At 42.3% G+C, this 24,201-nt stretch overlaps 1 protein-coding gene across 4 annotated transcripts in view; it reads left to right on the top strand.

Moving 5' to 3' along the window:
• Window positions 1-24,201, top strand: part of PKHD1 (PKHD1 ciliary IPT domain containing fibrocystin/polyductin) — a 414,787-nt gene that overhangs the window by 137,201 nt on the left and 253,385 nt on the right. For all 4 annotated transcript variants that reach the window (XR_002802305.2, XM_014734488.3, XM_070244730.1 and 1 more), the window contains one exon: window positions 5,307-5,519. Coding sequence is in view for 3 of the 4 variants with exons in the window: in XM_014734488.3 (XP_014589974.3) it covers window positions 5,307-5,519 (213 nt within the window). In the remaining variant the exon portion in view is untranslated. The remainder of the gene's footprint in view (window positions 1-5,306; window positions 5,520-24,201) is intronic.

Raw genomic sequence — 24,201 nt, 5'->3', positions numbered from 1 at the left:
TCTTAAAACACACACAAGAAATCGTTTTGTGGTTATTACAGAGGATGGCTAATTGTAGGCTTAGCCAAAAGCAGGTTTGGAGGTACTTTGCAAACATTAGCTAGCTGCTAAAGTCTCTTTTACTTCCCTTTAAAAGAAATGAAAGGGATGTTTAATGGGAAGAGGTGATTACATGTAAAAAGCTGGGTTCATTATTTTAGAGGGGAAGTATCAATAATGATGGTTGATTGATTTTTATAAAATTACCCAAGGTCACTTGTGGGACATACTCGGCTCTCATGAACAATCATCACAAGCAAGTTAAGGTCACGGCCAAAGGTTGACTTCAGCCCTGCTCTTTCTTTCAGCTTTCAGAAATGTGGTCAAGCTCCATAAAGTGGAGAAACGAAGCCCCCACTGCCCTCCCATACTCAAGTCACTATTCTTTAAGGCAGCCCACTGTATATTTGTTTTAAACTAATAAAGTGGGAGGATAAATCACTTGGAGACTTGGCATAGAGTAAGATTAAATATAAACTTGACATTCTTTCACATCAAGAAGACTTTACTTTGGCTATCACGTAATTATTTCAATAAAAAATAGCTGAATTTCTCATCAAACTCTCTTCTTCCTTTACCTAGATTTCCTTAGATTTACCACTGATCAAGTGATGAGGGAAGGCTTTTTAGGGGAATAATGACTATCATATTAATTCATTAGTCCTGTTGATAGTATTCTTGTCGACACACATCCTTCTTTTTCTTTGGGCTGAGCTTTTCTCCCTCCATTAACGTCATTATAAGTTCCCATCAGTAAATGACATTTTTAAATTTCTACCAATTTGTTTTGTTGTATTTAATATTTTCCTTGATGGTACAAGAGACAAAGCCCAAGTTTACAAATTTGCTCATCAATCCCTGTATTCTGTCAAAAATCCTTTCCAGAATGAGGCGAGGTATATCTATATTAACAAAACTAAAATAAAAAATCATGTATAAACAAGCCATAGGCAAACTTACTTAGGTTAATACATGTCTTTCCTTAAATGTAACAATGTTAACAATCCTAATGAATGAAAAAGCTACCTGGGAGGGTTTGCGGAAGTGGATAGACTGAGTTTTTCTGCCAGGTGGTCCTGGGTTCCAATGCTCGCTCCGCCTATTCTGGGCTGACACTGCCTCTCTCAGCCTGCTCTCTGAAAAAACAGAGTATTATATTGACCTTATAGGCTCGTTTTGAAGGTCATTTCGGACAAAAGATTCCGGCATATGGTAGGTTCTTAATAAATGTTAGCTCCCTTGTTTACCCCATAGTCTTGTTTGAACTCCTGACTGTGCATGGAATACCTTTCACAGGTGAGGTTCAAAGTTCACCACGGCATGGGCAGGTCAGGAAAACATGAGTTCCATGTCTCCATCAGGGTCAAATGCACACCTGACAGCATTCTTTTATTTATTTATTTTTTTGGTGAGGAAGATTGACCCTGAGCTAACATCTGTTGCTAATCTTCCTCTTTTTCTTGAGGAAGATTGTCCCTGAGCTAATATCTGTGTCAATCCTCCTCTATTTTGTATGTGGGACCCCAACAGAGTATGGCTTGATGAGTGGTGTGTAGGCCCACACCCAGGATCCAAACCCACGAACCCTGGGCTGCTGATGCAGAGTGCATGAACCCTACCACTACGCTATGGGGCCAGCCCCCGACAGTATTCTTGATGATGTAGATGTCAAATGTTCTAGAACTGGAAGGAGCCTTAGTGAATGCAGGATTCAACTCTCCGCTTCACTGATGAGAAAACAGACCATCTCTTAGCATTGAGTAGGACAGATTTGAGAACTGAATAATCTGAAGCCCAGCAGTTTTATGGGACTTCCTGAGGGTCGTTCAGAGGCCAATAGCAGAGTCAGGACAGGGACCTTGATTCTGTGCCCTGTCTCCATCACTTGCTCATCAAGGTCACTTCAGATTTCCTGACTATTTATGAGGGAGGAGTCCTGCCGTGCAAATCCATGGTCCACCAGTGGAAGATAATTAGTTGGGACATTAATGACATGTGGCTATGAGTGAAAAAGTTTTAATAAACATAAGACTGGCCTGTACCACAGGCCACATTTATTCTCTTTTGTTCACAGCAGGATTCATGATTATTATTGCATTTCTAATGAATATTCTTGTCATTGTAACGACAATGGAAGGGAAAGTGACAGTCACAATTGCCAGTAGGTCCTTTAGGAGTCTGGTGAGCAGTGTGGTGCCACTCTGGTATCAAGGCTATCGATCACCAAAGGATTGTTTCATGCTTCTTGGAAAGTTTACGTTTGAGTATGATCTATATGCCGTATTTCAGAAGGGAAGTCAGGACACCAATGGTGAGCTGCTGGAAGGAAGTGGCCTAGTAGTGCTAAAGGGATGGAGCAGCTGTGGAAAATTGAGCAGTTATAGCAATAATGGGGGAAGTGAAGATGAGGAGTGTGACAATAGCAGCAGACACCATGGCAGGAAGAGTCTCATAGGTGTCAGACCCAAGACCAGGGATCTACAAGCATCATTTCAAGAAATGTCACCATGATTCTCTGAGGGAAGAACTCTTACTGTGCACATCCAGGTGGAAAACTGGATATCCACATGGGGTGTGTTGTTCTAAATTGTGGCTGAAAGGAAAGAGCACTTTAGGAGTTGGAGTCCAAGTAAACATCCTGTGACTGTGACTGTGACTATGATGGTGTGTGGCTCGGGTTTTAGGATCGATGACTAGGAGGCTTGATGAAGGGGGCTGAGGAAAGCTGAAGAGAAATGTTAGGACAGAAGGTCAGGGAAGAAGTGGCCTCCACATTTGACCATTGAGTCAAATATTTATTGATCACTATCTCTGCACTAAGATGGAGGTAAACAAAAACGACTAAGGGCATCTTCATTTTCTCCCTGTCGTTTCTCCAGTACATGTTTAAGTACTTCCAGATGAGATTTCTGAGAACAACAACCACCCAACTCAGTAATTTGGCACATTGGATTTAGGATGAAATTTAGCAGATGAAGAGCTTTTGTTCTTCCCTGCCCCTCGCCAAGGCCCTCCTTATTACAATGGAACTTGCCTTTGGAGCCATTTCTGACACCTTGCCCTCTCCACCTCCTTGCATATCTTTAGCTCACTGAGATAACATTAACTTAGAGATGTAAAAACAACATCCTTTCTGAGAATATGGGAGTGTGTGTGTGTGTGTGTGTTTGTCCATTAGGTAATTCAGGTACGTAAACCAGATTCTCTAAAAAGATATAACCATTTATTCCTTTGCTCAACAATTATATATTGAGTGCCACCTACCTATCAGTCACTGTTCTAGACATTGGGAATACACAAGTGAACTAAGCAGGGAAGTGTGCTCATGAAGCATGCATTCTAGTGGGGAGAGGGCAGACAGTAAACATGTAAATACATAATATGTCTGATGTTAAGCGCTATGAAGAAAAATATACTTGGGTAAGGGGCCAGGGCACACAATTCTGTATAGACTGGAGAGGGCAGGCCTCAGTGGGAAGTTGACATTTGAATAGAAACAGGAGGGAGGGGCTGGCCCTGTGGCCAAGTGATTAAGTTTGTGCGCTCCACTTTGGTGGCCCAGGGTTTCGCTGGTTTGGATCCTGGGCATGGACATGACACCGTTCATCAGGCCATGCTGAGGAGGCATCCCACATGCCACAACCAGAAAGACCTACAACTAGAATATACAACTATGTACTGGGGGGGCTTTGGGGAGAAGAAGAAGAAGAAGAAGAAGAAAAGAAACCCAAGAAGAATGGAAACAGATGTTAGCTCAGGTGCCAATCTTTAATAAAGAAAAAAAGAAACAGGAGGGAGTGAGTCACATGGATATCCAACAGAAGAAGAATGCAGGTAAAGGAGGAACAGACGCACAGGTGTTAGTTTGAGAACTAACAAGCAGGCCAGTGTGTTTGGAGCAGATGAGCAAAGGGGTGAGTTTTGGAAGATGATGTTGGAGGACATGGGATGTTACTGGACATGGGATGGCCGATAGTGAGGGGCCTGCATAGCCCAATGGAAGGCCTCTGACTTTTCTTCTGAGATGGAAAGCTCCTATAGGGTTTGGAAAGAGGACCCCTGCTGTTTCCAGTATAAAGGCACAACTCTGACCACTTTGTCACAGGATAGAAGAGTCTAGTTCAGTGCTTTGCAAACCACCTACAGGAGGGAGACAGATTTAATAGCTCATTCAAGCTAAAGTGTTTGTGTATATGGGGGGCTTTAATTATTTTGGCATAATTGGGAAAATTCTGCATGAAATGCAAATGTTCTAAATCCTTTTAAAGAAAAGTATTATAAAGATGAACATATGTTTTATGATCTTAAGTATTTATTCTCACAATACCAAATAATTTTATTATAAAATAATATTCCTATGTTACAGAAAATCTGGATATTAGAGCAAGACGGTGCCCATATCCGTTAAGGTTATTTGATTCCAAATAACAGAAACCAACTTTCTTTTAAAAAGGAAATTTACTGGGAATGCAGGGAGTAGCTTACATAATTTGTGGAAAGTCTGGAAAGTCAGATGTAGAAGTGAGAGCAATCAGGGCATTTGGAGGGGGATTGGCAGGTGGGGGGTCTCAGAAACAGAAACTCGTCTCTGGCTCATTAAGATACCACCACTGGAATTGCTGAGATCTAAACATCTCCAGTCATCTCTTCTCTTTTGCTTCAGATTTCCATTTGAAGCCTGGGTGCATGACTTAGACTCTGGAAGAACAGGACACCATGGTTGACAGTCCCTCTGTTCAATGGAGCAGAGCGGTTCCTTGAGGAAATTAGGGTCTATTATCAAAAGAAAAGTACAACGGATGCTGGTCAGCTAAAGTGCTACAAATGTCATGATGGTAGCACTAATTACACTTCCTTGTATCATGATTCTTATAATTTTGGGACATTTTCTTCTCCCTATTTCCTCTTTTAAAATTTAATTTTGTATACGCTGCTTTTATCTGCTGCTAAATGGTAAAAATGGTGACCTTCTCATCTCTATTTAACCGTTCCTATCTTGCTGGACATTTAGGTTATTGGCATTAAAAATAATATCAATAAAGCTGCAGTGAATATTGATAGCTAACCTAAGCTGGCTTAGTAATAGAGTGCTTCTACTTCTGGGTGTCTGAGCCACTCTATTGTGCTTCTAGAAGAGAGGGCAAGATAAAATGAGTCCAGTTCCAGCAGAAGTATATAAATGAAGAGGATTTCATCAGACATTGGAACTGGCGAAAGGAGGAGGACTTATGCTCTCAGGGACTGACCATCTTCTCTTTGGCCGTTAGGAGGCAAGCTGATTTTCATGGATCCAGGACCCATCGAGCTCAGGGCACACTCCATCCTTGTTTCCCATGGTGGAGAGCTCCGGATTGGGTCCGAGGACAAGCCCTTCCAAGGCAAAGCTGAGATCAAACTCTACGGGAGTTCCCACTCTACCCCCTTCTTTCCATATGGTGTCAAGTTCCTGGCTGTGAGGAATGGAACCCTGTCCCTGCACGGTGAGTGAGGCCATGGGCCAGAGGAGTTGGGGGAGAGCTGTGTCTAGCCAATGTGTGGGCAACGGGGAAAATGGCAAAACTACTTAAAACTCTTTGGCTGTTAGTTGTTGAGGCAACAAAGTTTATCAGAGCACAGGCACTATTTCCTTAAAAAAGAAATATTAATTGTTGTAATTCCCGTGGCAGAGTAGATTATAGTTCCCAATTATTTTTCCCCTTCCTATAAGAGGGTTATACACTTCCACCCACCGTCAGGTGACTTTCTGTGCCTCCCTGTGGGTGGACCACCCTTCCCTGCCCCGCTGAGAGTGGGCTTAGCCAAGGACTTGCTCTGGTCAATGGAGTGTGAGTGGAAATTATGTACTGCATGGCCAAGTAGAAGTTTTAAGAGCTGTTATAATGTTTTGGCTATTTTGCCCTTTTTCCTCTGCTTGAGAATAGCCTGTCCCAGATAGGGGCAGCTCCTTCATCTTGGGAACCCGAATGACAACACGGGCACAGCTGCAGCCAACCTACTGCTCTCACGTATGTAAGTAAGGAATAAACCTTTGTTATCATAAGCCACTGAAATTTGTGTTTGTCACTGCAGCACAATATAGTGAAAACTGACCGATCCAATTAGTCAGCATATACCGATGGCTGTGTACTCTGATGGCATCACAAACAAATAGAGACGACTCCATTTTGTTGTTGTTGTGGTTGGATTCCCCTCCTGTGAACAGGGTTCAGTTAGAGTTCTGCTTAGCGTCCTGTTACAGATGGGTTGGGTGTTTACGGATTTCTGGGAATACACAGGAATTGGGCTACAGTGTGTTTCTGCTCCAATTTTATTTGCCTTCTGATCACCTAATCCCACTTTGCAAAATGGACATTTTTACTTTCCTTGAGATTCAGGAAATTACTAAGCGTCTAAGGATGATCCTTAACATTAACTGGAAAATTTAAGTATTAAATAATGAGCTTTAAGTATCTTTCAGTAGATACTTATGTGCTTTTGCTTACATTGCATGAGCCAAAGGCAGAGCAAAATGTGGGCTCCAGGTAGTGGCCCAATCTCCAGAAAACATGATGCTGTCTATGTTGGCATTTCTGTATTGGCATAACAAGATAAAACCCCACTACCTATCATAGAATAATTGTTAGACTTGGGCGTGAAGCTATGCTGAGGAGTCTGCCATTTTTTCTCCGTAAAGGCTCTATTGTAAACTGTGGGCCTCAATCATTGTCTACTAAAAAGCCCTCTTTGCCTTTTTTGACTTGCTATGAGAGAAAGCGGGATCTTTTTGTCAAGTATTTATTGTGTTGACTAGGAACCATCCAGGGTGCTAGATACTGGGGATAAATTTTATAAGGTTTAAAATATCTTGTAACTATCTGGACAGAAATTCAAAGTGCCTGTACTATTCTTATGTTCTCCATCTAAGGAGGATATTTTTCTTCTATCTGCATCAGCAGACGCTAACATTGATCTTGTAACCCAGGATCCATGAGGGTCTTCTATCTCTTCACACATCAGCCATGGTCTTTAAATGTTTATTCTAGTCCGGCAGCACTTAGGCCATCAGACCAATGTGTTGCTGTTTACCACTGAAAACACATAGCTGGAGAACAAGAGGGCACAGATCAATCTTTCCACCAGCTCACAGACCATCTGAAGGACCCTGAAGCTTAACACAGACCCTCTGGTTTGACAGCCAGTGTCCTATACAAGGCAGGTGACACAACTCCAGCTAGAAATGGAAATTCAAATGAAGAAAAGGGAAAACGCTCTTAATTCTTTTACTCTGCTTCTTTCATTCTAACTCCTTCTCATTCTCACTGTCTATTACAAAGGATCAGTGAAAGAGTTCATAAATATACCTTTATGTGCCTGTATTTTAAATGTCCCCTGTGTGGCTAAGCCTTTGTGTTTAAACAGATGTCAAGTTAAGAAAATCTCTAGTGCCATTGCTTACAGTCAAAACGGGGCAATTAAAGCAGAATAGATGCTTCTGATATGTTTTGAGAATTCCGAAAGTAAAAAAAAAAAATGTTGCTGCTGTAGCCCTGCCATGTGACTGGATACTGAGAGTGCAGACTCCTCCTCTCCCTCTGCTCCCCTCCCTTCCATCTTCTCCCCTCCTCTCCTTCTCTTTCTCCTTCCACCTCTTCTTCCTCCTCCTCTCCTTTCTTGTATTCCAAGGGTTAGGTTGGCATCAAAAACTGTTTTACCCATTTCCCCAAAGCCCTGCCAATCCAGGAGAGACTAGGATCTCTCGCCAACCACAGAGCTTGCATAAGGAACACAGGCAAAATCAAGCTATTTTCCTTTCTGACGGGATGCAGCCGCATCGCGTTCATTTGACAGAGATATCATGTAGAAAAGAGCTGAGCCACTGGGTGAGAGAGATTCCTCTTCGCAGGTGCTGTCAGAGAATCCCAGTCACAGCCTGAGGCTCATCAAATCCTCTCCCTTCCCCAGGCTCCCTAACCACCTGAGGTCTCAAACAGATTCGCCCTCGGGTGTGGTGGTATAGCCTGGTTAAAATCGTTATGTAATTTCACTGGCCTTTTTCCAGGGCCAGAGGTGGGTCTGGTGACACTAGGGCTTTAGGGAAAAACTAATTTTCCTTTGCTGTCAACTATGTAAAACAGTGAGAAACTTGATTCACTGCTTTGCAGCCAGAAAATCCCTAATGACCCAGAGTTCACTCAGCTTCCCAGGATGATGTAGTGAGGAGATTCACCAACTTTAGGGCACAGAAGACTCTTCTTGGGGAGATTTTTAAAATGCAGATTTCTGGACCTCACCTCCAGCATCTGACTCAGCGGGCCCGAGGTGGGCCTAGGAATGAGCATTTCAATGGGACCCTCAGGTGATTTGATTCAGGTGGTCCACTGACGACACTTGGAGAAATGCTGTTTTTCGTGGTTAAAAGTTTTGGAATCACAAATCATCCAGTTCTGCCATTTATCAGCTATGACCTTGGACAAAACCCAGGAAAACACAGTCTCCACCTCATAGACTTATGCTTGTGAACTGCCCCAAAGTATCTGGCACACAGTAACACTCAAGCAGTGTTAGCTATAGCTAACTTGGTTATATTCTTTTTTTCCCCCAAAGCACTGAGTATCCAGAGCCTATGATCTCATATTTTCTTTTAGTGGGAGGGGGTTTTGTTTCAAAATTTGGCATGGGGCCAGCTCTGCCTAGAGATTTTTCTCCTTATTAATTTTCTTGTCTATCTCTTTTCATCAGAACAAGAGCGAGATCTTAGCTCTGGACATCATGAGCCGACAACATTCCCAGGCATGTTCTGCTCTGTTCCCACCACCTAGCAAACACCTCTTGATTTTAATCTCTCGCAGCGCAGCTGCTTCCCACAGTGGATAACCGCCATTCTCAGGTGTGGTTACCCTAAGGGCTTCTTGGAAACCATTTGCATGGGCCCAGTTTAGCTAGAAGCAGAGCACTGCGTGATACAGGAGGCCTTTTGCAGGCATTTTACTCCTAACCCCCAACAGTCAGAGGACTGACTGGTGGATGCTAATTTAACTCCAGTGCGGGTCATAGAGACTCACACAAATAAGTCTGCGTGTCAGTCATATAGCTTTCCCCACTTTCTCCCTCCCACCTCATTCTTCCTTGCTGCCCCAGTAACCCTTCTGTTCCAGCTGATTTTTATCATAGATTAAAATCACTAAGCAAACAGGCTTTGCTGTTCAGCTGTCACGAGGAAAGATGGAGTTGAAGGCACGTTTCATGTTTTTCTTTTAATGTAGAAAAGCTCTCACACTCAGACACTCACACACACACCTGCATGCACACACACCCACACGCAGCAGCGCTGTCTTTCTCTTTCTCTGGGTTTGGAAGAGGATGGGGCAGGGCATGTTCTGAATCTCTGGTGGAGATCAGATGGTTCTGTAAGTTCTGTCAGCTGCTCGCTTTGATATGTTAATATGACTCAAGGGTCGCTGGATTCCTCCAGAGGGGCGGGCTGGGGCTTGGGTGGTTGTAGTCAATAAGGAAATTTCACTCTTGCCTTTTCCTTTCCCCACTCTGTCTGCCAATCCAGGTTCACCACCCCAAACCGAGTGCCAATCACATGTCACTTTTCCAGGGGGTCGCTGTCAGCCTGGGTGACGTGAATTTTTGACAATGTAATTACGGCCCTTGCTTGCACAGTGGGAGTCTGCGCAGGATGGGGGGGCTTTTATTGATCGTCCAGCAGGGAAATTTATCAATGTCTCTCCCTTCATTTCCAGCTCCTCCCTGAGAAATTTGGCTGACAGTTTCTTAGAAGGAAAAGCAATCTTATGGCCTTGAATGGACTTCTGTCTTTGTCCTTTTCAAGAAATTACAAGATCCAGGCATTAAATATAAATGACAGTTTCTGGGAAAGCGAGTATGTAGGAGCATGATTGAGGAAAACACTAGCACAATTGTTATAAATATAAGAACTTGGTAAGAATAAATAGGAAAAACACTCTAAACAGGCAAGTTTAGATAGGGTTTGGTTCCCTTCATAAAGTGGCAAGTATCTGTATTTAAATTCCATGCTTTTTTATAGGTACTGCATATGCACACTGTTATTGTAGTTGCTGAAGGTGTCAGGCTGTCGTGAAGAATGGAATCAGGGGTGTGGAGTTAACATGCGTGTAGGAGGGTGTTCCTGGTCAGTGGTTTTCATACTGTGCCCCACAAAATCCCACTGTTTCTTGGAGGAGCTTCGGGAGTTCCACAAACAATGAAGTATTTGGGGGTCAGGCAATGAAGGTTTAAATTGCTCAAGTCATTGACTCATCACTTTGCTCTCTGTCCTGTATTTGTGTTAAAGTAATATTTCATTAGAAGAAAGAGTTCCATTGCTAAAACAGTGATTAAAAACAACTCTGTTAGCTCATCCTCTTAGCTTTGGTGTGAGGGTCCCTTGAAGACTTCAAGGCCTCTCTGTGTGATTGATTATTTCCCCAAGACTGATCAAGCTCAGTGAGTGAGGAACTCCTATAGTCTCTTCTTTGATGTAGGGTGAAACTTCTCAGAGGCCGTTTTCATCTTATAGCAATTTCTGTATGTCCAACAATATGTTTTCCGATCCCTGCTGTTTTGTCACCTGCTCAGTCGTTTCCGGTCTTGTCTCCTCTACATCCATAACATCTCCTCTTGCCCCTGCTTCTTACCTATTTCTTCTAGACCACAAGTCTACCCTTACCTTCTGCCTCTCATTCCTTTGGGCTGGAATATAAACCATGGCTGTGGCATGGCATTTTTATATGTAGTTTTACTACTCATAAAATGTGTAGTTTTAAAGGATGGAAACCATGTGCAAACAAACTTAGACAAAACAAAGGACTTAGGAACTCTGCATCAAACTGCAGGATGGGCCGGAGGGCAATTGGATTCAGGCATGACTGCCTCCAGGGGTCCCAATGCTGTCAGGACTCATTCTCAGTCTCTCACCTCTGGGTCTCTCTGTAATATTGACTTTACTGGTCCTACTCCTTAATGTCCTCTTCCATATGGCTACTGCATTTCCTGGTTTCACGTGGACTTTGTTTTCCACCACCAAAGAAAAGAGCTCTTTGTTCTATCATCAGCTCCAAAAATAACCAGGGAAGGCCTCACAAATTCCAGCTTGATTTACCCAGAATACTTAGGACTATACATGGCACCCAGGGGGATGGGGCACTGTGATTGCCCCAGCTCGGGTCACTTCATCAACCATCAAGGCTGCGGAGAGAAGGCCATGTGAGCACATGCAACTCTGCCTTGACCAGTGGCCAGAGAGGCAGTGGGTGTGCATGTGTATGTTTATATATTTGTGTGAGTGTATGTTTTGGGGAGCTGATCACTAAAAGAAAGGATGGTAGCTAGTCCCATAAAGGAGTGTTGATGGGCAGACAAAACCATAGGTGTCCTCTAAGCTAGTTAAATGAAAATCGTAGGCTTTTGACTTCTAGTTCAGTGTCTGAGATCTCAAGGTGATTGAAACTGATACGTAGAAATATTCAAATATAGCACAATGTTTACTGTTGTATAGACTCAATGTGTGAAGTTGAAATCACTTGCTATTTAGGCTGTGTGTAGGCTGAATAAAACAGCTGTGTGAGATCAGGCAAACAAAAATGACCGTTAAGTACCTAGTACAGAGCTTAGAACCTAGAGGGGTCCCATCAAATAGCGGAAGAGATAAAAAATATATGATTGAAAACTTTTACTCTGATAGGACATCCCATCCCAGTGTTACCCCAAATTTAAAAGCTCTGTCTCATGGTCTGATGGAATCTAAATTTCCTGTATACGCTGTGTTTTTTCTTCCTCCTGCTCGGAGATCTTGGGTTTCTTCTGTAGTGAAGAGGTTCTTTGCCTTCCCCTCGCACTTATCTCTACAAAATATTGCCTGGGATTTCATGGGAACCTTGGTCTGCTGTGGTGTGTAATTGGGCCACAGGGCCACAAAATGGAAAGGTACAGTTTTAGTGATGTTTGAGAAACTCAAACATTTTAGACAGAAATCTGACTCAGTATAGACTTTATTTTCCTCTAAAAACTACTACTTTCATCTGTATTTTGATGGACCTTTTTTTCCTATCCTTTAACAACACCTTGGGCACCACAGCTTTCCAGTAGATTTTAGATAATAAAAAGGCCAGTCCTAATTTATCCAGTTTAAAACTTCAGTCTCCTACTCGTTTACTGTTCCCTTCCTCCCTGTCAAGGCTCCAGCCTGAGGCACTCAGAGGGGCAGGGGCCATGCAGCTCCTTCGCTCTTCTTCCCATCCTTCTCATTTTACATTCTCTCAGTGTTGGGGGCATCTAGAGAGGTGAGGCAAGAAGGTTAACAAGCGTTTTACTGAACGGTGCAGTTGTATCCTCTGCTGGGTGTTGCTGCCTCTCTGGATAATACTGGCTGACTGCTGATTCTCTCTCCGAAGATGCCTGCATGAGGTTATTGGAGCCTTGTAGGAGACCTTCCCACTGTTTCCCAGTGTGGAAGCCGCCCCCCCTCCACCCCGGGTGTGCAATCCCCTTGGCTTCCACCTTGGGGCCATTTTGGGTGGAGTACCAGAAAGTTGTCTCAAGCCCAGCTACCTTCCCCAGAATCTGCTTGATCCAGAGGAAGCTTACAAATCTTTCCACACCAAAGATGTTCCACTAACCACCCCTTTCTCTGCTCTGCTGTCTCTCTCTAATTCTCCTGTCCCCTGCTCAGATAAGCATGGGGAGCCCAAAAAATAGGCTGCATATGCAGACATCGAACCCAAGGAGATGAAACCAGTTTCCCTTTGTTGCAGGCCACTCTACGATTGGTACTTCTGAAACCCTTTTTCTTTGCTTAAGTGTGGAGAAGTACCCTCAGACCTCCTTCTCTGGGAAGGAGAGGAAAAGGCCATGGCCAGTTCACTCAGGTTGATGACTCACTCCCAGTCTCTGAGAATCCCTTTGAATCTCCTCTTTGTTGCTTGTATAGCCTGGGGTGGGGTCTGCCCAGGGATGGCTCAGATGGCAGAGTTAGATTAGCCTCCTTTTTTTTTTTTTTTGAGGAAGATTAGCCCTGAGCTAACATCTGCCACCAATCCTCCTCCTCCTCTCTCTCTCTCTCTCTCTTTTTTTTGCTGAGGAAGATTGGCCCTGGGCTAACATCCCTGCCCATCTTCCTCTCCTTAGATGTGAGATGCCAGCCACAGCATGGCTTGATGAGTGGTGTGTAGGTCCACACACAGGATCCAAACCGGTGAACCCCCGGCCACCGAAGCAGAACGTGTGAACTTAACCACTGTGCTCCTGGGCCAGCCTCTAGATTAGCCTCCTTTGAATAAGCCCCAAGGAAACATCTCCTCCCTAACTGTTCACTGCTCACTTACAATGAGGGGTGCTTCTCACCTCTTTGTCTCCCACTCAGTCCTCTTGGTTGGTTTGGGGGTTCAGAAGTCCTGCTCAACAATTTGCTACCTATGTGAAAGGGTGCTCCAAAGAGATGCTGAGTTGACAGGGGGAGCAAATGTTGATTCTTTTGTTTTGTTTTTGTGCGTGTGTTTTGCTGTGTTTTATTTTGATTTAGGGTTGGGAAGAAAGTAAGATTAAATTGAGGGGAGGAATGCAGGAAGAAGGATGAAGAAAATTTAAAACTTATTCATTGCTTTCTGTAATCTTCAATTCAAACAAGCTTTGGGGCCAGCTGGGTGGTGTAGTGGTTAAGTTTGCATGTTCTGCTTCGGCGGCCCACGGTTTGCAGGTTCAGATCCTCAGCATGGACCTAGCACTGCTCGACAAGCCATGCTGTGGCAGCATCCCACATAACATAGAGGAAGATTGCCACAGATATTAGCTCAATGACAATTTTCCTCACCAAAAAAACCCAAACAAATTCAAACAAGCTTCAGTACAGCTTTGGGATTGTGGTCAGCTGGTATGTTGGGGCAGATCATAATTACGCAGTCAAGTTAACACTAGTGAGCATGGCTCTCATGTCCTGGGAACCCTCAGCATGGTAGGATGGCCACTGCCTGGACAGCTGGTTCTCCCTTCAGAGCAGATGAGGATTGGTCCTTACTATACAACACTCAAAATATAACCAACACCACCAACAAAAAGTAAGGCAGAAATTTTCTCTGTTCTGTCAACTAATGCTTCCAAGAGTCCAAAATACAACCATTCTAGGCACAATGGCAGAAACGTATCTGGTGAAATCTTATTGATTTTTAACTAAGATGACTTAGAATTTGAAATTGTTTGATCTGGACTAAAGTGACCTTGGAACAACCCATAAGAAAGGGTTCCTTAGATTAAGAGTATAAAGCACACTTTAAGGAACTTGTTGAAATATGTTAACGTGAACATGCTGTTTTTAAGGTCTTGAGGATTTTAGGTGTTTGCATGTAAATGTACACTGCTAATTAGAAATGAGTTCTCGCTATTCAACAACCCAAGGACAGCGGGAACTCCACTTAGAAACACATTGTAAGATACTTTAGGTTTCTATATATACCTGAAAGGGTTGCATCAGTCAGGTCTTTTTTGGTTGCAAGTGACAGAAAACCCAATTCAAACAAAAAAATAAGAGCATTTAGTGCCTTGTGTAACTGAAAAACACTGGAGGCACACTGAGTCCAGGTGTTCCAAGGAAGTCATTAGGACTTTGTTTCTCTGCAACTCTTGGTTCTGCTTTCCCCCAAGTTGGCTTCATTTTCAATCTAACTCTCCCCTTATGGAGGCAGAAATAGGTCCCCGTGACTCCAATGGCTATTTGACCCCTGAACGAATTCCAACATTCCCGCCATCAACATTTCACATCCCTTCTTCTGTTTCTTCCCCCTTAGCTTTTAACGCTAACATATTATATCCAGTTTATTTATTGTATTTATTGTACTTATTCTAGTGTCTTTCCCAGTAGAATGTATACATCTTGGACAGAGATTTTCCTGTTTTTTTCATTTACAACATCCCCATGGCCTACAACAGTGCCTGGACTCATAGTAGGCTTTCAAGAAATATATCTTGTGTGAATAATTGAGGGAGAAGCTTGAGCAAACCTCAGGATTAACTTTGGCCCTGTTTGAGTCAAAATCCTGTCACTGAACCTGTTGCTATGACCAGGGAGGTGACATTTTTATTCACCAGGATGGAGCTAGGGTGTGGACAACCACCCAGACTACATAGTCTGAGACTGAGGGAGAATGGTTTCTCAAAATTGGAGATGTGTTTTCTAACCAGGATAAGACAAAGGGCAGGTAAAAGCAATAGCTTGTCTACTTTCTTAAGATATTTGACAATCTGGCATTTTTACTACTTTTACTAATTTGGAATTGCAAATTAATAAGATTTTACTGGACAGCCGACACTGATATATTTCAAACTTGTTTAGTTTGGCTAGAAAAAACCCCCCAATCACTTCACTAAGCTAAACCAAAGCCAAAAGTGATAGAAACACAATTTATAGAAAATTTAGAATTAAAAAATGCATAATAACATTGTGATATTTTCTAGATTTGATTATGTCTAGAAAGTGTTATTAAAAGGATGGAGTTGATTTTAAGATAATTTTTAGTTAGAGGACCCAGAACTGCATGAATCTTGATCTGGACTGGCCACTCTTGTATAAATATATACATGGTGGGCAATGGCCAGCAAAGGCATCAATACTGAGTACTAGGATTTGGCCCAAGCCAAACAGAGAATCCGTAGTAAGCAATGAGGTATCATCGACTAATTCTTCCTGACTAACCCATGAAGTGGTTAGACAACCAGCTTGCTTTCCTTCCTTACCCCTAACACCACACAAGACACTGGGGACTTTGCCACTTGACAGAAGGTAAGTCCAGCCTAGCCAGTCAGTCCAAGAAGAGAAGAGAGCAGTGTTGTCCTAATGCTCAGGGAGAGCGGGTCTGGTCCACCTATGCTAGATCTTTCTAGCTTAAGGGGCAGATTCACAGGAGCTGCCTCCTTGACCCTTTTCCCTATCTTTGTGAGGGGAGAGAGAGTAAAAATAAAGACCTCCCTTTGTTTGGCCTAGTGAATTTTCCATTACCTGGGATTGGGCCAAGTATATCCTAGGAATGACCAATCGATAGCAACATGCTTGCTCTTCGTGGGATCAAAGGGGGAGGGGCAGGAGAAGAGAGCTGTGGGTATCTCTTAGCTAATAAGAAAATTACTATTTGCTATCAAAAGCAGAGTCATTGGCATGTTATAAATACTAGTGCTGTAGTAGAATATTTAGACCACACAAAACATAAATTGGGGAGGCATTTCTCAAATTAGAACAACAGATTTTTTTAAACTGTGAACTACTTCCTTCTAAAATCCCAACTGTTGATAGAATGTAGCAAAAATACTACCTAAGGCCTTAGATTTTTTATCTAAGCCCTTATAGTTCCAAAGTTTTTTCTGTATTTTCTTTTGACAGTGTTATTCAATGTATATACGTATCATATCATATTGGTTCTGTTTATCCAGAGATCCCTAATACGGTGACCTATTCATTCACTAATTTACATATATATATATGAAGAGACTTATTATAAGGAATTGGCTAATGTGATTATGGAGACTGAGACGTCCCAAGATCTGCAGTCGGCAAGCTGGAGACCCTGGAGAGCTGACGTGTAGTTCCCCTCCGAGTCCAAAGGCCTGAGAACTGCAGGGGCCAATGGTGTAAGTTACAGTGAAAAGCTAGCAGGCTTGAAACCCAAGAAGAGCTAATGTTTCAGTCCAAATCTGAAGCCTGGAAAAGACTAATGTCTCAGCTCAGCAGTCAGGCAGGAGCTTCCTCTTACTCAGCCTTTGTACTATTTGAGTCCTCAATGGGTTAGATGAAGCCCACCCACATTAGGGAAAGCATTCTGCTTTCCTCAGTCTATGGATTCAAATGCTAATCTCACCCAGAAACACCTTCACACACACACCCTGAATAATGTTTGGCTAATAGCCTGGGTACCCGGTAGTCCACTCAAGCTGACACATACAATTAACCACCGCAGTCACTAAAATGGATCCCCTTTTCTATCACTGACTCTGTATCATACCTTGGACACATAATCCAAAAAGATAGGAAGCCTGTCTTGACACAAAGCTTCCCAAGGGGGAATGACTAGCTCCAAGATTCATCTCTTCCTTTTAAGGTTTCTATAGTTTACTTTCTCCTGCTAGGACATGAGGGTCTTTGCTGACATTCCGCGTCTTCTCCAGATGATCTTGCCCTTGCTCAGTCTTAGAGCACTCACTCACTCATCTTCCTCCGGATGAATGTTAGGAGCTTGGGCTCTGGAAGTAGACTGCTTGGGTCCAAATAGCATCTCTACCACTAACCAGCTGGTAGACCTTGAAAAGGTCAACTCCTCAGTGTTTCAGTGTGCATATCTATAAATTAGAGATGATTCTAAAGCATTTCTCATGGTGCTGTTATGGGGTTTAAATGAAATAAACATGTAAAGCACTTCGCACAAGGACAGGCAGTGAGCAACTACTCAGTAAATGTTAGTTATTGTCACTATTGCTATTATATGCCTACAGTTTTGATTTGATGAAGCTGCTTCATTATTATTCTAAGGAGGCTGGGATGATGTTTATTGTTGTCCAGTAATCTGTCAGCCAGAAACCTGGTTGTCATGCTTGATACCCGCTTCTCTATCATTCCCATATTGTGTCCATCACTGAGTCTTGGTTTTAATTCTTGGATAACTCATGAGCCATTTGCTGCTCTCTAACTCCATGACAGTCACCTTAGTTCATCATGCCACCAACTTGTACCTGGACTATTGTTTAAACTTTCTAGTTTATCTTCTAGTTGCCACTTTTGTCCCTCTGCAATTCATTCTTTACCCTGGAGCCAAGGTGATCTTTAAAAACACAGATTTGTTCATATCATGCCGCTGATCAAAACTCTTCAGTGTCTTCCCATTGTTCCTAGGATAAAGTCTAAAATTTCTAACATGGTTATAATGCCCTGTCTGATGTAGGTCCCTGCCTATACCTCCTGCCATGTTTTCTAAACCTCTCCTACCCATTCCCACCACAGTGCTCCAGTCTTGGTAGACTTTTAGTTTATTAAATGGTTAATATAGTCTAGATGTTACATTTTTTGCATTTTTGAGTACCAAAAGAAATTCAGCTTTATTAAGTGAATAGAATGCTACATAGGCAGGGGCTTATGATTCTTTCCTTCAAAGAGAATTCTTCCATGTGTATCATCAAAGCAACACTATTAATAGTATTGCTTTCAGCCTGGTTATAGAGGAAGAGTATCATTGAATTGGGTATTATATTCAGTATTTGTTAAAATTGGATTTTACCTAGATCCTGGCACTTGATGATTTTCAAAGCTGCTTCCCATTCTTTCCTCTCATTTAACTCACACCTCTGTGAAGTAGGAAAGACTGGGATTACTACTTTCATCTTACAGATGATGAAACTGGGGCCCAGAAGGGAGGCAACTAATATTGATTCCATCCTCTTCGGAGACTTAAGATGCGTGTGGGCTTGCTTCTATTTTGTGTACACATGGCTGGTGTTTACCTGTGGCAGAAAGACAAACAGAAGATACTCTTTCCAGGTTTCTGGAACAGTCGTCTCAATTTTCATTTTTTCCTATTATTTTGGGATCCCAAGTGGAACTTTGTTTTTTATGGCTCCCTTTGTAACATTCTTGATGGGGCACAAAGAACCTGCTTCTTCCCCAGTTTGTTACTTACCTTTCAGTATTTTTATGGTGTTTTCCGATCTATCTCTATGATGACAAATCTACAGATTCCTTCCTTTATGATTTCTGCCTTTGTGTCATGTTTGGAAAACTCTTTCCTATATACAGACTCTATAAAAATTTACCTATTTGTTTCCTGGTACTCTTATTTATTTTATTTTACTTTTTCACATTAGTGTCTTGAATCCAGGGTCAGCAGTCTGAGGCCCATGGGCCAAATCTGGCCCATTGTCTGTTTTTGTAAACAAAATGTTATTGAAGCCCAGCCATGCCCATTTGCTTGTGTATTATTTCTGACCGCTTTGTGCTGCAATGGCAGAGTTGACTAGCTGCAAGGGAGACCACCTGGCCCGCAGACCCAAAACTATTTACTATCCAGGCCTCTACAGAAAAAGTTTGCTAACCCCTACTTTAATCCTTCTAGAATTTATTTTGATATAGTGTATAATTCAGTTATATAATTTTTTTTCAAATGGCTAGTTAATTTTCTCAACGCTATTTATTCAACAATGCAATTGTGGTAGGCTGAAAAATGGCTCCCAAATACGTTCATGGCCCGATTCCTGGAACCCATGAAGGATACCTTATTTGGCAAAAGGGATTTTGCAGACGTGATTTAACTAAAGATTTTAAAATGGGGAGAGTATCCTGGATAGTCCAGGTAGAAGCAATGTAATCACACTGGTCCCTGTCAGAGGGACAGAGGATTCCCAGGAGAAGGAGATGTAATGAAAGAACCAGAGAGAGGATGATGTGTTTGAAGATGAAAGACGGGCCACAGGCTCAACTCAAGGGATACAGATGGCCACTAGAAGCTGAAAAAGTCGCAGAAATGAATTTTCCTCTCAGAGCCTCCAGCAGGAAGCAGCTTAGCCAACACCTCAATTTTACCTCAGTGAGACCACTTTCAAAATTCTAATATTCAGAACTGTAAGATAATACATTTGTGTTGTTAAGACACTAATTTTGTGGTAATTTGTTATAATTTGTTACAATGGCAATAGGAAAGTAATATAGCAACATTTCTCTGGGAATTTTAAATGTTACCTTTATTATATACTAAATTCTTATTTGATACAGATACAGATTAATGTCTTTTATAGATAAAGAACTTTTTAGAGCAAATGTAAAATCTGGCCACTATGTGAATAAACATACCAGTATAACTAATGCAAAGGACCAGTCAATGTCAGCGCATGTGCAGGGTGCTTGGATTTATCCTGTGTTCCCAGTGAGAAAGAGATTCTTTTTTGTTTTTACGAGTTTTCTCCTACCTTCTCCTCATTGGTAATCAAAGAAATGAGAATTAAAATAAAAGTGATTTTTTCCCTTAACAATCAAATTGGCCAATATTAAAAAAAGAAAAGTTGTAGAAAGTCTGAGGAACTGGCATTCATAAATACTGCTAGTGGGTGCAGAAGTATATGCAGTCTTTCTGAAAGACAATTGGGTAAGAATATCAAAAAGCTTAACACTAGGCATATGCCTTGATGTAGCAATACCACTTCTGGGAATTTCTACGAAGGCAATTATGCTCAAGAATGTTCACATCTGCCTCGTTTATGAGAGCAAAATATTGGGAAAAAACTGGATGCGAAGAAATAGATTAGTATATAAAATACACATTTTTTAAATGAGATACTATGCCATCATGATGTTAAATAATATATAACTGAAAGCTGTTCCTACTATCTTACGTAAAGAGAATTTACAGAAATGGTATGAACAGAATTATAGCATTTTGTTTCTATATGAAATGTCAACATATGAACATAGGAAAAGAAGGACAGGAAAGACATATATTAATCTGTTGTATTAAGATTGTGGATGCTTTTGTTTTCTTTTGCTTCTCTATATTTTTATTTTAAACATTATACATTTATTGCTTTTCTAAAAAGAAATTGTTATTAAAAATTAGCCTTTTCTCTCCTCACTGTCACCTCCATTCCAAAGCATAAACCTTAGCAACGATTGTCAAAACAGTTATCTTTCTGGTCAGAAACACATCTGAATTTTTATGTATTTTTGGGGCAATAAATAGAAGTGGGTGTCAAAGACATGTTACAGAAGACTTTAGCTCTGACCGAGTGGGTTCTGCACCTCTGACTAAAGGACTTTCCACTACCATTCTGTAGGGCCAGAGAATGGCATTCATTGAATTGGCCTGAAACCCCCCAGGGAGCTAGGAACAGTGTTCCAGATGTTTCCACTTATCTTACAACACCCTATATCCTGAGTATTTTGAGCTTTGTCTTTTGATTTTTCTCAGTCGCATTTGTAATCACAGTAGCAACAGTAAAGCTCAGACTGGTTGGAACAAAAGTTAGCCTTTCTTTTATACCTCTAGAAATGGCTTTCAATCAAAGTATGGCTCGTTGCACCAACGAAGTAACCTTAGTCTAAACCTTTGTGCCAAATGCATGGTAGACTTTTAACACTGGGAACAGACTTTGTGCTCAGTTCTCTCTGGTCGCAGTGTAGAAATGTTTGCTGATCAGCTGGGGATGCAGCCAGCTGATGTGCACGTTTAGAGATTGTTCTGGCGTGCCTTCTCCTTCCTGCAGGCACATGTTCCCTGTGCAGTCAGTACCACCGGAGATGAACCAGTAATGATTCAGAAGGCTCACAGCGCACACACACAGTTGAGTTCATGAGGGATTCCCCCTCCAGGTTTTGTCTTCATCCAAGGGAGATATCACAGCAAGTGGTTCTCAAGGGCAGAGGGAAATGATATGTGAAAAATGCCCCCATTCCATCTCTTTGGTCTGCCAGATAGTCTTGTGTTCATGCTGATGTCACAGTCTTCTCTTCTAAAGTACAGTAAATTGGATTGCCTCCAATTCACCAGTAGTTTGAGTTCAAAGAATTCCCTTCTAAGTTGGTTGTTTAGAAATTGGAATACATTTGTCTCAAAGAAATGCTGGTAAACCTTATGGCTAAGGACCTAGGTGAGCCCTCAACAGTTTTTTTACCTGAGTATCCTTTCTGTCTAATGCTAATGGGAGTATAGCAGCTGACCACTGTGTTTAAGAATAATTGTGTGGGACAGTAGGTCTGTTTCCAACATGGGACACAAGGGGCACATCTCTCTCCATTTGGGCTCTACTATCTCATTCTTTTCTTGTTGAGTACTAGTAACAGAAGATGCTCTCAGTCTCGCTGCCCTGAGAATGGCTTCTCAGAGGAGACACAATGGCCTGGCACAATGTGGGTTCTGGGAGCAGAGGGAGCCAGCTTAGATGCAAGATGGTGTACTCAACAGGAGTCCATTACTTATCACCTCCTACTGTTGCTAGGGATAGTAGATGATCAGGGCCACGTGCTGGAGGGAGGGAGGGGGAAATGAGAAACAGTAGAAGGGCAGGGTTTTCTTTCCATCCCTTTCCTCTCAAAGCTCAGATCCTGCTACTATACACCTGCCTCATGCTGGTGGATGGATGAAATGAACAGTGGGCAACAGGGCTCAAATACAAGAAATGCTGAGGTGGGGAGGTGTGATCAGACCTTAAAAATAACAAAAAAGAGCAAGGAGATGAGGAGGAATGAGTCCTCAAACAGTTGCCTGGAGGAATAGGACTTTGTCTCCTCTGCATTATTTTGTTTAATTATGAATAAATGTGTATCTTCATCTTTTGGTTTTCTTCCTTCTTCTGCTCCTCTTAGGTTTCTCCTCATCTACCAAACCTTTGATTGACTATGTGCCCATGGGTTTGGTCTTGGGTATTCTTCGTTAATAACTATGTCCTTTCTCCCAAGTAACCCTACCCACTCCCATGGATTAACCTCTATTTATATATTTCTTTATGAATCTAGCCTCAGATGTCTCCTCTGAGCCCTAGACTCAAGTTTTCACTTGGATATTCTCTTTAACATCTAAAATGTAACTTGTCTAGGGGCTGGCCCAGTGGCGCAGCGGTTAAGTGTGCATGTTCCACTTTGGCAGCCCGGGGTTCGCCGTTCAAATACCAGGTGCGGACATGGCACTGCTTGGCAAGCCATACTGTGGTAGGCATCCCACATATAAAGTAGAGGAAGATGGGCATGGATGTTAGCTCAAGGCCGGTCTTCCTCAGCAAAAAGAGGAAGATTGGCAGATGTTAGCTCAGGGCTAGTCTTCCTCAAAGAAAAAAAAATGTAACTTGTCTAAATGGTCATCTAAAGCTTTATATGTCTAAAACTGAATACCACTAGAATATAAACTACATGTGGGCAGGGGATTTTTGACTGTTTTCTCGCTACTGTATTCCCAAGACCTAGAACAGCACATGGCCCGTAGCACATAGTAGGTGCTCAATAAATACTTCTTGAATGTATTTATTATCTTCTTACCCTGTTTGGGTAAATGTCCCTGTTTATCTACCAACTTGCATCAGCTGTGGGCCAGTGAGGCATGAACATCTTCTCTCTTACTTTTAGAGCCAGTCACGCAGTCCACTTGATTCTCCAAAAGATATCTCAAAGTTTTATACTTCTCTCCAGATACACTGCCTATCTCTTATTCAAAACTCCAAAGCTTCTTGTCTGAACTATTACATTAGCCTTTTACATACTGCAGGAGCCAGCTAGTGGTTAAGATTCGGCACTATCACTCCTATGGCCAGGGTTCATGTCCCGATTAAGGAACCATACCATCCGTCTGTCGGTTGTCACACTGTGGCGGCTGCGTGTTGCTGTGATACTGAAAGCTCTGCCACTGGGATTCAAATACCATCAGGGTCACAGGAGCACCTGGCTGGTGCTCTGTGGTATTCAGCAGAGCTTCCAGACTAAGACAGACTAGGAAGAAAGACCTGACCACCCACTTCTTAAAAAATTGGTCATGAAACCCCTGTGAATATCGATGGAGCATTGTCTGATAGAGTACAGGGCGATGAAAGGATGGTGCAAAAAGGGACAGGGTTTCCCTCTGCTGTACACAGGGGCACTAGGAGAATCCATGACACTAGCAACAACAAAAATACTGCAGTAGCCTTCCACATAGTCTTCTTACTTTCATTCACTTTACTGCGATCTGTTCTTCGTACAACACCCAGGGTTTTGATGTAACTATTCTGAATAAGATTCAAGGCCTTTAAAACAGGCCAGCAAGGTCCCACATCATTTTGCCCAGTCACACCATTCCATCTCATTCATCTTGCTCCAGAATCTCTGATCTCCATTTAGTTCCTAGAACGCGTCAAGCTCACTCTTACGCCACTGGCTGCCTCTTGCTCATCTCAGGACTTGACCCAGATTTTTCTCTCATCTTCCCCAATGTGCAGTAAGTACATTTTCTCCCTTAGGATTCTCTCCCCTCTGTGTGACACGTGTACTTACAGGCTTAAACTATTGCTAGTCTCACAACAGTATGCTTTCTTAGTTACCATTCCAAATATTCCTTTGGTGGTTTCCAAATCTCTTTTGGGGTAAACTCTAAGTTCTTTGGGAGGACCTGCGAGGCCCTTTCTAGGTGGGTCCCTCTCACCTTTTCAGCTGCAGTTTCACTGACTCATAAGGTCCCG

This window comes from Equus caballus, chromosome 20 (genome assembly GCF_041296265.1).
Source record: "Equus caballus isolate H_3958 breed thoroughbred chromosome 20, TB-T2T, whole genome shotgun sequence".
Classification (NCBI taxonomy): domain Eukaryota; kingdom Metazoa; phylum Chordata; class Mammalia; order Perissodactyla; family Equidae; genus Equus; species Equus caballus.
The sequence above is the reverse complement of the archived record's forward strand: the minus strand, read 5'-3'. Positions and strand labels throughout refer to the sequence as shown.